The sequence below is a fragment of the Triticum aestivum genome, chromosome 1D (assembly GCF_018294505.1).
Source record: "Triticum aestivum cultivar Chinese Spring chromosome 1D, IWGSC CS RefSeq v2.1, whole genome shotgun sequence".
Lineage (NCBI taxonomy): Eukaryota > Viridiplantae > Streptophyta > Magnoliopsida > Poales > Poaceae > Triticum > Triticum aestivum.
Window position 1 is genome coordinate 299,880,939 of NC_057796.1, and position 13,940 is coordinate 299,894,878.

General features: G+C 45.3%; 1 protein-coding gene across 1 annotated transcript in view; it reads left to right on the forward strand.

Annotated features, from left to right (window-relative positions):
• The first annotated feature begins 493 nt into the window (after nt 1-493).
• LOC123159040 (uncharacterized) overlaps nt 494-13,940 on the forward strand; it is a 104,067-nt gene continuing 90,620 nt past the window's right edge. The window contains exons 1-3 of the mRNA XM_044576846.1: nt 494-622; nt 731-949; nt 6,374-6,513. Coding sequence (XP_044432781.1) covers nt 494-622; nt 731-949; nt 6,374-6,513 — 488 coding nt within the window. The remainder of the gene's footprint in view (nt 623-730; nt 950-6,373; nt 6,514-13,940) is intronic.

The window sequence follows — 13,940 nt, forward strand, 5'->3', positions numbered from 1 at the left end:
CATCCTCCGCGCCCATCCTGACGACGCCGAGGCCGACGCCCACCAGGAGAAGGGGGAGCTGCCCGTCATCCCGACAAGGGGCAGATCGTCGCTGGTCTCTCGAGACGTTACTCCCGCCTTGGCACCGTCTGGAGCTGCTTCCAGCCCCTGCGCTGCGCCGTCTTCTGCTCCCGGAGCCTGTGCACCCACACCTCAGGCCTCGAGGCTCTCGGGCTTCAAGCTCACCAAGCGGAGGGTGGACTACGCCGCGGTGGACCAGTAAGTGCTCGAGCTCCATCTTGTTCTTTCTTATACTGCTGCTTCCTGACGTTCGTCCTTGGTTGACCAGGCCGCTGCCTTCGGCGAAGAAGAGGAAGGAGGATGCAACGGCCATGCCCCCCTCCGCAAAGAAAGGAGGCGACATCACTTGCACCTCCCCAGTCCGGTCGCCCTCGCGAGACCAGGAGGGGCGTCGTCATGAGGAGTCAGCTCCCGAGGTCCCGCTGGCTCCGAAATGCCGATGTCCGGCTCGGCTGCCGAGGTCCCAAAGGCTCAGGAGCCCTTGGTCTCCCAGGCCCTGGTGACGGTGTCGCCTCCTTCTCCTGCCGCGCCATTGTTCTTAGGTTCTTCTGCCTCCTCCGCTGTCTTGGAGCGTGCCCATTCAGAGATGACCCAGCTGCGGGAAGATCTCCTGGGCGCGGATCCGCGCCTGGTAGCCGGGCGCCTGAAGCTGGCATCCAGCTGGCTTCAGTCTGACGCGGCGGTCCCAGCGACGCTGAACCAGGCCGCAACGGCCTCCGAGAAGGAGAAGCGAGCCGCCGCACAGGCTGCGGCTGATCGCAAGGCGGCGTTAAAGGACGCCAAGGCCACCCACGACCGGTGCCGGGCGCTGGAGGACGAGCTGAAGGGCCTGCGCGATGAGCATGCAGAAGAAGCTCGTGGCCGCCGAGCGAAGGAGGAGGAGATGAGGGCTCGGGAGGACGCCATCAAGAACCGCGACGCCGAGCTGGGGGAGCTGGCGAAGACGCATGATACGTCTCCGTCGTATCTACTTTTCCAAACACTTTTGCCCTTGTTTTGGACTCTAACTTGCATGATTTGAATGGAACTAACCCGGACTGACGCTGTTTTCAGCAGAATTGCCATGGTGTTATCTTTGTGCAGAAAAAAAAAGTTCTCGGAATGACCTGAAACTTCACGGAGATTATTTTTGGGAATAATACAAAATATTGGCGAAAGAATCAAGGCCAGGGGGCCCACACCCTTTCCACGAGGGTGGGGAGCGCGCCTGCCCCCCAGGGTGCGCCCCCTGCCTCGTGGGCCCCCTGGAACTCCACCGACCTCAACTCCAACTCCATATATTCGTGTTCGGGGAGAAAAAAATCAGAGAGAAAGATTCATCACGTTTTACGATACGGAGCCGCCGCCAAGCCCTAAACTATCTCGGGAGGGCTGATTTGGAGTCCGTTCGGGGCTCCGGAGAGGGGAATCCGTCACCGTCGTCATCATCAACCATCCTCCATCACCAATTTCATGATGCTCACCGCCGTGCGTGAGTAATTCCATCGTAGGCTTGCTGGACGGTGATGGGTTGGATGAGATTTATCATGTAATCGAGTTAGTTTTGTTAGGGTTTGATCCCCAGTATCCACTATGTTCTGAGATTGATGTTGCTATGAATTTGCTATGCTTAATGCTTGTCACTAGGGCCCGAGTGCCATGATTTCAGATCTGAACCTATTATGTTTTCATGAATATATGTGAGTTCTTGATCCTATCTTGCAAGTCTATAGTCACCTACTATGTGTTATGATCAGGCAACCCCGAAGTGATAATAATCGGGACCACTCCCGGTGATGACCGTAGTTTGAGGAGTTCATGTATTCACTATGTGTTAATGCTTTGGTCCGGTACTCTATTAAAAGGAGGCCTTAATATCCCTTAGTTTCCGCTAGGACCCCGCTGCCACGGGAGGGTAGGACAAAAGATGTCATGCAAGTTCTTTTCCATAAGCACGTATGACTATATTCAGAATACATGCCTACATTACATTGATGAATTGGAGCTAGTTTTGTGTCACCCTATGTTATGATTGTTACATGATGAACGACATCCGGCATAATTCTCCATCACCGATCCAATGCCTACGAGCTTTTCACATATTGTTCTTCGCTTATTTACTTTTCCGTTGCCACTGTTACAATCGCTACAAAACCCAAAAATATTACTTTTGCTACCGTTACCATTACTATCATACTACTTTGCTACTAAATACTTTGCTTCAGATATTAAGTTATCCAGGTGTGGTTGAATTGACAACTCAACTGCTAATACTTGAGAATATTCTTTGGCTCCCCTTGTGTCGAATCAATAAATTTGGGTTGAATACTCTACCCTCGAAAACTGTTGCGATCCCCTATACTTGTGGGTTATCAAGACTATTTTCTGGCGTCGTTGCCGGGGAGCATAGCTCTATTCTTTGAGTCACTTGGGATTTATATCTGCTGGTCACTATGAGGAACTTGAAAGACGCGAAAAAAAATTTATCCCTCAACTACGAGGGGAGGTAAGGAACTGCCATCTAGCTCTGCAATTGATTCGCCTTCTGTTTTGAGTAAGCTTGCGACACCTAAACCTGCTTCTGCTATTAATTCTGATATGTCGCATGTTATTGATGATGCCACTTCTGCTATGCATGATACTTATGATGAAACTACTTCTATGCATGATACTTATGATGAAAGTAGGCGAGCTATGCTCCTACTTTCTTTGACGTTCAGGCGAAGGGGAGATATTTCATAACCAGGGAGGAGGCGAACGAGTACGAGAGGAGGGCTGAGATAGCTCGCCTCCAAGGTGCAACCCACGATGCAATAACTGCTGCATCTCAGTACGAACCCAACTATAACTTTGGGTATCCGCCAGGCCAGCCGTGGCATTAGACCAACTTAGGCCAAAAGCCTAAGCTTGGGGGAGTACGTATTTCTCACCGACATTACATTCATGTTCACTCACTCATTGCTAGTTGTCGGTGCTCATACTTTTTCATTGTAATATCCATGCTAGTTTATTTTCCTTTTTATGCTTTCTTCTTGTGTGTTTGAAAAACCTTAAGAAAATCCAAAAAAATAGTAGCAGCTTTTAGCTAGTTTACTTTCTTGCTTGTAGTAGTAATAATTGAAAGAAAACCCAAAAAGATTTATCATTCTTCTTTTGCTTGTTGGGAGCTTTCTCGTGTAAATAGTTTTATTTCTTTTCTTTTCTTTGGGGGTTGATAGGAGAAGACCATAATGAAATTGTTGAAGTGGCTCTTATATGCTTTATTGTTGATTTAACCAAGAGCCCATATTGCCTTGTCTTCTCCTGTTTATTGAATGCCTGCAGATTCCAGCTTAGTCCAATGCACGTGCACTATTATTATTATTCACATCGTTCGGTCGTGCAAGTGAAAGGCAATTATGACGATATATGATGGACTGATTGAGATGGGAGAAGCTGGTATGAACTCGACCTCTCTTGTTTTTGTAAATATGATTAGTTCATCGTTCCTGATTCAGCCTATTATGAGTAAACATGTTTGCAATGACAATTAGAGATTATAGTTACTTATGCCATGCTTAATTAGCTAGGAGTTTATAATGGTTTACCTTGCGTGCCAACATGCTATTAAAATGGTTGTGATGTGGTATGATCGGGTGGTATCCTCCTTTGAATGATTCAAGTGACTTGACTTGGCACATGTTCACGCATGTAGTTGAAACAAATCAACATAGCCTTCATGATATTTATGTTCATGGTGGATTATATCCTACTCATGCTTGCACTCAATGTTTATTAATTTTAATGCATGTTCATGACTGTTGTCGCTCTCTAGTTGGTCGCTTCCCAGTCTTTTGCTAGCCTTCACTTGTACTAAGCAGGAATACTGCTTGTGCATCCAATCCCTTAAACCCCAAAGATATTCCATATGAGTCCACTATACCTTCCTATATGCGGTATCTACCTGCCATTCCAAGTAAATTTGTATGTGCCAAACTCCAAACCTTCAAATGAAATTCTGTTTTGTATGCTCGAATAGCTCATGTATCAACTAGGGCTGTCCGTATCTTCCATGTTAGGCGGGTTATTCTCAAGAGGAGTGCACTCCGCTCCTCACTCACAAGAAAATTGCTGGTCATCGGTATGCCCAGTCCCATGCTTTATGCAAATCAAATCAAAATAATTGCAAACAAAACTCCCCCGGGACTGTTGTTAGTTGGAGGCACTCGTTGTTTCGAGCAAGCCATGGATTGATGCTTGTTGGTGGAGGGGGAGTAAACACTTTACCATTCTGTTTGGGAACCGCCTATAATGTGTGTAGCATGGAAGATATCGCCATCTCTTGGTTGTTATGTTGACAATGAAAGTATGCCGCTCAAAATATTATTTATGTCTATTTCAAAACCGAGCTCTGGCACCTCTACAAATCCCTGCTTCCCTCTGCGAAGGGCCTATCTATTTACTTTTATGTTGAGTCATCACCCTCTTATTAAAAAGCACCAGCTGGAGAGCACCGCCGTCATTTGCATTCATTACTGTTAGTTTATATTGGGTATGACTATGATTGGATCTCTTTTACCATGAATTACAATGTCTAGTCAGTCCTTGATCTTTAAAGGTGCTCTGCATTTATGTTTTGCCGTCTCAGAAAGGGCTAGCGAGATACCATCTTGTTATATCATATCATGATTGTTTTGAGAAAGTGTTGTCATCCGAGATTTATTATTATTGCTCGCTAGTTGATTATGCCATTGATATGAGTAAACATGAGACCTAAGAGTTATTGTGAATATCGTTAGTTCATGATCTTTGCTGAAACCTTGAATGCTGGCTTTACATATTTACAACAACAAGAGCAAACAGAGTTTGTAAAAGTTTTTCTTTATCACTTTTAGTTTATCAACAGAATTGCTTGAGGACAAGCAAAGGTTTAAGCTTGGGGGAGTTGATACGTCTCCGTCGTATCTACTTTTCCAAACACTTTTGCCCTTGTTTTGGACTCTAACTTGCATGATTTGAATGGAACTAACCCGGACTAACACTGTTTTCAGCAGAATTGCCATGGTGTTATCTTTGTGCAGAAACAAAAGTTCTCGGAATGACCTGAAACTTCATGGAGATTATTTTTGGGAATAATAAAAAATACTGGCGAAAGAATCAAGGCCAAGGGGCCCACACCCTTTCCACCAGGGTGGGGGGTCGCCTGCCCCCCTGGGCACGCCCCCTGCCTCGTGGACCCCCTGGAGCTCCACCGACCTCAACTCTATCTCCATATATTCGTGTTTGGGGAGAAAAAATCAGAGAGAAAGATTCATCGCGTTTTACGATACGAAGCCGCCGCCAAGCGCTAAACTCTCTCGGGAGGGTTGATCTGGAGTCCGTTCGGGGCTCCGGAGAGGGGAATCCGTCGCCGTCGTCATCATCAACCATCCTCCATCACCAATTTCATGATGCTCACCGCCGTGCATGAGTAATTCCATTGTAGGCTTGCTGGACGGTGATGGGTTGGATGAGATTTATCATGTAATCGAGTTAGTTTTGTTAGGGTTTGATCCCTAGTATCCACTATGTTCTGAGATTGATGTTGCTATGACTTTGCTATGCTTAATGCTTGTCACTAGGGCCCGAGTGCCATGATTTCAGATCTGAACCTATTATGTTTTCATGAATATATGTGAGTTCTTGATCCTATCTTGCAAGTCTATAGTCACCTACTATATGTTATGATCCGGCAACCCTAAAGTGACAATAATCGGGACCACTCCCGGTGATGACCGTAGTTTGAGGAGTTCATGTATTCACTATGTGTTAATGCTTTGGTCCGGTACTCTATTAAAAGGAGGCCTTAATATCCCTTAGTTTCCGCTAGGACCCCGCTGCCACAGGAGGGTAGGACAAAAGATGTCATGCAAGTTCTTTTCGATAAGCACGTATGACTATATTCGGAATACATGCCTACATTACATTGATGAATTGGAGCTAGTTCTGTGTCACCCTATGTTATGATTATTACATGATGAACCACATCCGGCATAATTCTCCATCACCGATCCAATGCCTACGAGCTTTTCACATATTGTTCTTTGCTTATTTACTTTTCCGTTGCCACTGTTACAATCACTACAAAAACCAAAAATATTACTTTTGCTACCGTTACCGTTACTATCATACTACTTTGCTACTAAATACTTTGTTGCAGATATTAAGTTATCCAAGTGTGGTTGAATTGGCAACTCAACTGCTAATACTTGAGAATATTCTTTGGCTCCCCTTGTGTCGAATCAATAAATTTGGGTTGAATACTCTACCCTCGAAAACTGTTGTGATCCCCTATACTTGTGGGTTATCAACGCAGGCCGCCGAACGCGGCCGACTGGAGGAGCTGGAGCGGAAGGTGGAGGCGAAGAAGGTCGATCTTGAAGCCAAGGCGAAGATCCTGGATGAGGACCACGCGGCCTTCGCGCTTCTCGAGAAGAGGTCCCGCGAGGCTCTAAAGTCACTCTATGAGAAGGGCTTGGAGAGGCCGCTGACCACCGATGAGGATGGCCCCGCCTAGCTGCTTCCCTTCTTGGTGAAGGCGCTCGAGGAAGTCGTGGAGGCCATTGGTCCCATGGCAGAGGCAGAGGCTCATGTCCTTTCTTCAGCTGCGCTGACGCATGTCTTCTGCCATCTGCACCTTCGTGACCCCAGCACTCGTCTTGACGAGCTGCTGGAGCATGTGGCTGATGAACACTGCACGGCTGCCGCCGCAGCTGTGAAAGGTCAGGTGGAGGCTCTGCGGAAGAAGTTTCGCGGCTTCGCTTCCGCGCCTTCGACCGGAAGCACCGCCACTCCTGCAGCTCCGGCTGGTGACCAAGACGAAGGCGACATCATCAAGGGAGGAGTGCCTCTCGCGGGCGTCGATGGTGTTCAGGGATGACCTGCGGCTCCTTTCTTGTTTTATTCCTGCAGCATGCATCATACCTCGTGGAGGCGTTAAAATTTGCGTTTGGTATTGTGAGAACAATATGTCTTGTAATATCTGCTTTGAGATTTTGCGATTTTTCTTCCCATTCGCTTTGTGTTCTGCGTCAGCAGAGCCCGGCCCCGCGCATACCTCAACCGCCGTTGGGCCGACCGGAGACCAGGACGGGACCAAGGAGTGAGGGGCTACGTGACCAGTTAGGCTCCTGAGTCGCGATGCTTAGGAGTCCCCCTTGACGCGCAAACAACTTATAGGAAGGAGATGCGAGGATATGATTAGTGTTATACGTCGGCAGAGCCCAGCCCCGCGCATACCTCAACCACCGTTGGACCGACCGGAGACCAGGACGGACCCAAGGAGTGAGGGGCTACGTGACCAGTTAGGCTCCTGAGGCGCGATGCTCAGGAGTCCCCCTTGACGTGCAAACAACCTTCATACCTTTGCCCTCGCCGAGGCTCAGCTTGGGAGGGGCGCACGACGACCAGGTTCGGGGGACCTGGCTGGGTGGCGTACGCTTGGGCATGAGCCGAGCGCAGCCCCCGTGCCTAGCCCCCTCGCGCGACCCTCTCGAGGGGAGGGTGTTGCGGTGAGGCCGGACACTGAGCTCTGAGGCTCCCTAAGGTTGGTGCGGCCGTGAGGCCGCCCTCAGTTGTTTATCACCAGTGCGGAGCATAGTGCTTCCGCTTGTGCACGGGCATAGCCGCTCCTCGGCAGTGTCGATGGCCAGCGCGGAGCATGGTGCTTCCACTGGTGCATGGGAGGGGACTCCCTACTACGGAGAGCCCCCGGGGCGTGTACAGCCCCGCCCTGGCACGTGGCTTGCATGGCAGGGCTAGACGAGGTGTATCTGGGCACTCGTGAGCCAGCGCGGGACTCACGAGGCCCTACCTCAAGGCGGGTTGCGCCTGATCTTGGTTTTTGTTCGCTGCGCTGGTCCTGCGAGGTGGTTAGACAAACTGCACCGAACGAATCTCCTGAGGTTATCGCGTGAGAAGGCCAAGCACCAACGGCCCCAGGAGGTGACGTGAACGGGGCCGGCCCGCCAAACAGAGCTCAGCCGCTGGATTTATCGACGCTGCAGGGACGGGCCCGAGCACAGACGCCGTGCTTAACCTACTCACGCAAAGGATCCTGAAGAAAGACGGCCGGCGCGCGGCTCCTATGATGGGTGACGATCGAGTAGGTAATAGTCATAGGTAGATCAAGCATGGAAAGCATACTGGCTTAAGTAAATGCAGGAAGGATACATGCCACTGGGCCAGGCCCGAGCGGCTTGGGGATGATGCGGCCCGAGGGGCGCCCCCAGCAAGGTAAGCTAAAGACATAAAAAAGGGATACATGCCACAGGGACGGACCCACGCGGCCTGGGAATGATGCAACCCGGGGGCGCTCCCAGCTAAATAAACTTGGAAAATGTCACCTGGTTTTGTTGATGCAGTGATGTTGGGGCAGCTGAAGGTACGCGGTGAAGGGGTCGCTCCTCACGAGCCACCGGGGCCCTGAGCCTCAGGAGGCTCTGGGGGTCTAGGCGGTTTCTTGAGGACCGTCTCCATCTCCATCAGGACGGCGTGGTGCCTGGCCTGGGATGCCAGGGCGCGCTGCAAGTTGCGCTGGTAGGCGGACGCCACGCTTGGCAGGCCAAAAGGCATGCGAACGTAGCTGTGCGGTGGACCCTCGCAGCGTCCCACGCACGAAGGCCAGAAGGGGTCCTGAGATGCGGCCCTGTTGAGCCTTGGGACGTCGATGCAGACGCGCAGCCTGGCATCCTGATACGTCTCCAACGCATCTATAATTTTTTATTGTTCCATGCTATATTATATTCTGTTTTGGATGATTAATGGGCTTTATTATACACTTTTATATTATTTTTGGGACTAACCTATTAACCGGAGGCCCAACCCAAATTGCTGTTTTTTGCCTATTTCAGTGTTTCGCAGAAAAAGAATAACCAACGGAGTCCAAACAGAATGAAACCTTCAGGAACGTGATTTTCGGAACAAACGTGATCCAGAGGACTTTGAGTGGACGTCAAGCAACAGATGAGGAAGCCACGAGGTAGGGGGCGCGCCTACCCCCTGGGCGCGCCCTCCACCCTCGTGGGTCCCTCGTGGCTCCACCGACCTACTTCTTCCTCCTATATATACCTACGTACCCCCAAACCAACAGAAGCGACCACGAAAACCTAATTCCACCGCCGCAATCTTCTGTACCCGTGAGATCCCATCTTGGGGCCTTTTTCGGCGTCCTGCCGGAGGGGGCATCGATCACGGAGGGCTTCTACATCAACACCATAGCCTCTCCGATGATGTGTGAGTAGTTTACCTCAGACCTTCGAGTCCATAGTTATTAGCTAGATGGCTTCTTCTCTCTCTTTGGATCTCAATACAAAGTTCTCCTCGATTCTCTTGGAGATCTATTTGATGTAACTCTTCTTTTTGCGGTGTATTTGTCAAGATCCGATGAATTGTGGGTTTATGATCAAGATTATCTAAGAACAATATTTGAATCTCCTCTGAATTCTTTTATGTATGATTGGTTATCTTTGCAAGTCTCTTCGAATTATCAGTTTGGTTTGGCTTACTAGATTGATCTTTCTTGCAATGGGAGAAGTGCTTAGCTTTGGGTTCAGTCTTGCCGTGTCCTTTCCTAGTGACAGCAGGGGCAGCAAGGCACGTATTGTATTGTTGCCATCGAGGATTAAAAGATGAGGTTTATACCATATTGCATGAGTTTATCCCTCTACATCATGTCATCTTGCTTAAAGCGTTACTCTGTTCTTATGAATTTAATACTCTAGATGCATGCTGGATAGCGGTCGATGTGTGGAGTAATAGTAGTAGATGCAGAATCGTTTCGGTCTACTTGTCACGGACGTGATGCCTATATACATGATCATACCTAGATATTCTCATAACTATGCTCAATTCTATCAATTGCTCGACAGTAATTCGTTTACCCACCGTAATACTTATGCTATCTTGAGAGAAGCCACTAGTGAAACCTATGGCCCCCGGGTCTATTTTCCTTCATATTAATCTTCCGTTAACAAGTTATTTCCATTACCGTTTATTTTGTTTCTTTAATTTTACTCTTTATCATAAAAATACCAAAAATATTATCTTATCATCTCTACCAGATCTCACTCTCGTAAGTGACCGTGAAGGGATTGACAACCCCTTTATCGCGTTGGTTGCGAGGTTCTTATTTGTTTGTGTAGGTGCGTGGGACTCGAGCATAGTCTCCTATTGGATTGATACCTTGGTTCTCAAAAAATGAGGGAAATACTTACGCTACTTTACTGCATGACCCTTTCCTCTTCAAGGGAAAACCAACGCATTGCTCAAGAGGTAGCAAGAAGGATTTCTGGCGCCGTTGCCGGGGAGTCTACGCACAAGTCAAGACATACCAAGTACCCATCACAAACTCTTATTCCTCGCATTACTTTATTTGCCATTTGCCTCTCGTTTTCCTCTCCCCCACTTCACCCTTGCCGTTTTATTTGCCCTCTTTTCCGTTCGCCTCTTTTTTGCTTGCTTCTTGTTTGCTCGTGTGTTAAATTGCTTGTTTGTCGCGATGGCTCAAGATAACACTAAATTGTGTGACTTTACCAATACCAACAACAATGATTTTCTTAGCACTCCGATTGCTCCTCTTACCGATGCTGAATCTTGTGAAATTAATGCTGCCTTGCTGAATCTTGTCATGAAAGATCAATTCGCTGGCCTTGCTAGTGAAGATGCCGCTACCCATCTAAATAGCTTTGTTGATTTGTGTGACATGCAAAAGAAGAAAGATGTGGACAATGATATTGTTAAATTAAAGCTATTTCCGTTTTCCCTTAAAGATCGTGCTAAAAATTGGTTTTCGTCTTTGCCTAAAAATAGTATTGATTCATGGAATAAGTGCAAGGATGCTTTTATCTCTAAGTATTTTCCTCCCGCTAAGATCATCTCTCTTAGAAACGATATTATGAATTTTAAGCAACTTCATCATGAACATGTTGCACAAGCTTGGCAGAGAATGAAATTAATGATACGTAATTGCCCTACTCATGGTTTGAATTTGTGGATGATTATACAAAAAATTTATGCCGGATTGAATTTGGCTTCTAGGAATCTTTTAGATTCGGCCGCGGGAGGCACTTTTATGGAAATCACCTTAGGAGAAGCCACTAAACTCCTAGATAATATTATGGTTAATTATTCTCAATGGCACACCGAAAGATCTACTAGTAAAAAGGTGCATGCGATAAAAGAAATTAATGTTTTGAGTGGAAAGATGGATGAACTTATGAAATTGTTTGCTAATAAGAGTGTCTCTTCTGATCCTAATGATATGCCTTTGTCTACTTTGATTGAGAATAATAATGAATCTATGGATGTGAATTTTGTTGGTAGGAATAATTTTGGTAACAACGCGCATAGAGGAAACTTTAATCCTAGGCCGTTCCCTAGTAATTCCTCTAATAATTATGGTAATTCCTACAACAATTCTTAAGGAAATTTTAATAATATGCCCTCTGATTTTGAGACTAGTGTTAAAGAGTTTATGATTTCTCAAAAGAATTTCAATACTTTGCTTGAAGAAAATTGCTTAAAGTTGACGAATTGGCTAGGAACGTGGATAGAATTTCTCTTGATGTTGATTCTTTGAAACTTAGATCTATTCCACCTAAGCATGATATCAATGAGTCTCTCAAAGCTATGAGAATTTCCATTGATGAGTGCAAAGAAAGAACCGCTAGGATGCGTGCTAAGAAAGATTTCTTTGTAAAAGCGTGTTCTTCTAATTTTTATGATAATAAAGATGAAGATCTAAACGTTATTGATGTGTCCCCTATTAAATCTTTGTTTTGCAATATGAATCTTGATAATGATGGGACTGGAGATGAGTCAACTTTAGTTAAAAGGCGTCCCAAAAATTCGGAGTTTTTAGATCTTGATGCAAAATTTGGTAAAAGTGGGATTGCAGAGGTCAAAACTTTAGATATCAGTGAACCCACTATCTTGGATTTCAAGGAATTTAATTATTATAATTGCTCTTTGATATATTGTATTTCCTTGTTGCAATCCGTGCTAAATTCTCCTCATGCTTATAGTCAAAATAAAGCTTTTACTAAACATATCATTGATGCTTTGATGCAATCTTATGAAGAAAAACTTGAGTTGGAAGTTTCTATCCCTAGAAAACTTTATGATGAGTGGGAACCTACTATTAAAATTAAAATTAAAGATCATGAATGTTATGCTTTGTGTGATTTGGGTGCTAGTGTTTCCACGATTCCAAAAACTTTGTGTGATTTGTTAGGTTTCCGCGAATTTGATGATTGCTCTTTAAACTTACACCTTGCGGATTCTACCATTAAGAAACCTATGGGAAGAATTAATGATGTTCTTATTGTTGCAAATAGGAACTATGTGCCCGTAGATTTTATTGTTCTCGATATAGATTGCAATCCTTCATGTCCTATTATTCTTGGTAGACCTTTCCTTAGAACGATTGGTGCAATTATTGATATGAAGGAAGGGAATATTAGATTCCAATTTCCGTTAAGGAAAGGCATGGAACACTTCCCTAGAAAGAATATTAAATTACCTTATGAATCTATTATGAGAGCCACTTATGGATTGCCTACTAAAGATGGCAATACCTAGATCTATCCTCGCTTTTATGCCTAGCTAGGGGCGTTAAACGATAGCGCTTGTTGGGAGGCAACCCAATTTTATTTTTGGTTTTTTGCTTTTTGCTTCTGTTTAGGAATAAATCTTTGATCTAGCCTCTGGTTAGATTTGTTTTTATGTTTTAATTAGTGTTTGTGCGAAGTTAAACCTATAGGATCTTCTTGGGTGATAGTTATTTGATCTTGCTGAAAATTCCAGAAACTTTCTGTTCACGAAAACAATTGTTAAATATTTCCAGAACGTGATAAAATACTGATTCCAATTTAAGTAGATCAATAAACAAATTGTCTAGGTCATCCTATTTTGGTAGATTTTTCCGAGTTCCAGAAGTTTGCGTTAGTTACAGATTACTACAGACTGTTATGTTTTTGACAGATTCTGTTTTTCGTGTGTTGTTTGCTTATTTTGATGAATCTATGGCTAGTAAAAGAGTTTATAAACCATAGAGAAGTTTTAATACAGTAGGTTTAACACCAATATAAATAAATAATGAGTTCAATACAGTACCTTGACGTGGTGTTTTGTTTTCTTTCGCTAACGGAGCTCGCGAGATTTTCTGTTAAGTTTTGTGTTGTGAAGTTTTCAAGTTTTGGGTAAAGATTTGATGGATTATGGAACAAGGAGTGGCAAAAGCCTAAGCTTGGGGATGCCCAAGGCACCCCAAGGTAAAACTAAGGACACCAAAAAGCCAAAGCTTGGGGATGCCCCGGAAGGCATCCCCTCTTTCGTCTTCCTCCATCGGTAACTTTACTTGGAGCTATATTTTTATTCACCACATGATTTGTGTTTTGCTTGGAGCATCTTGTATGATTTGAGACTTTTCTTTTTAGTTCACCACAATCATCCTTGCTGTACACACCTTTTGAGAGAGACACACATGATTCAGAATTTATTAGAATACTCTATGTGCTTCACTTATATCATTTGAGCTATATAGTTTTTGCTCTAGTGCTTCACTTATATCTTTTAGAGCACGGTGGTGGTTTTGTTTTATAGAAACTATTGTTCTCTCATGCTTCACTTATATCATTTTGAGAGTCCTACAAAACAGCATGGTAATTTGCTTAAATTGAGAAATTAGTCCTAATATGATAGGCATCCAAGATTAGTAAAAACTTTCTTATAAGTGCGTTGAATACTAAGAAAAGTTTGATGCTTGATGAATGTTTTGAGATATGGAGGTAGTGATATTAAAGTTGTGCTAGTTGAGTAGTTGTGAATTTGAGAAATACTTGCGTTGAAGTTTGCAAGTCCCGTAGCATGCACGTATGGTAAAC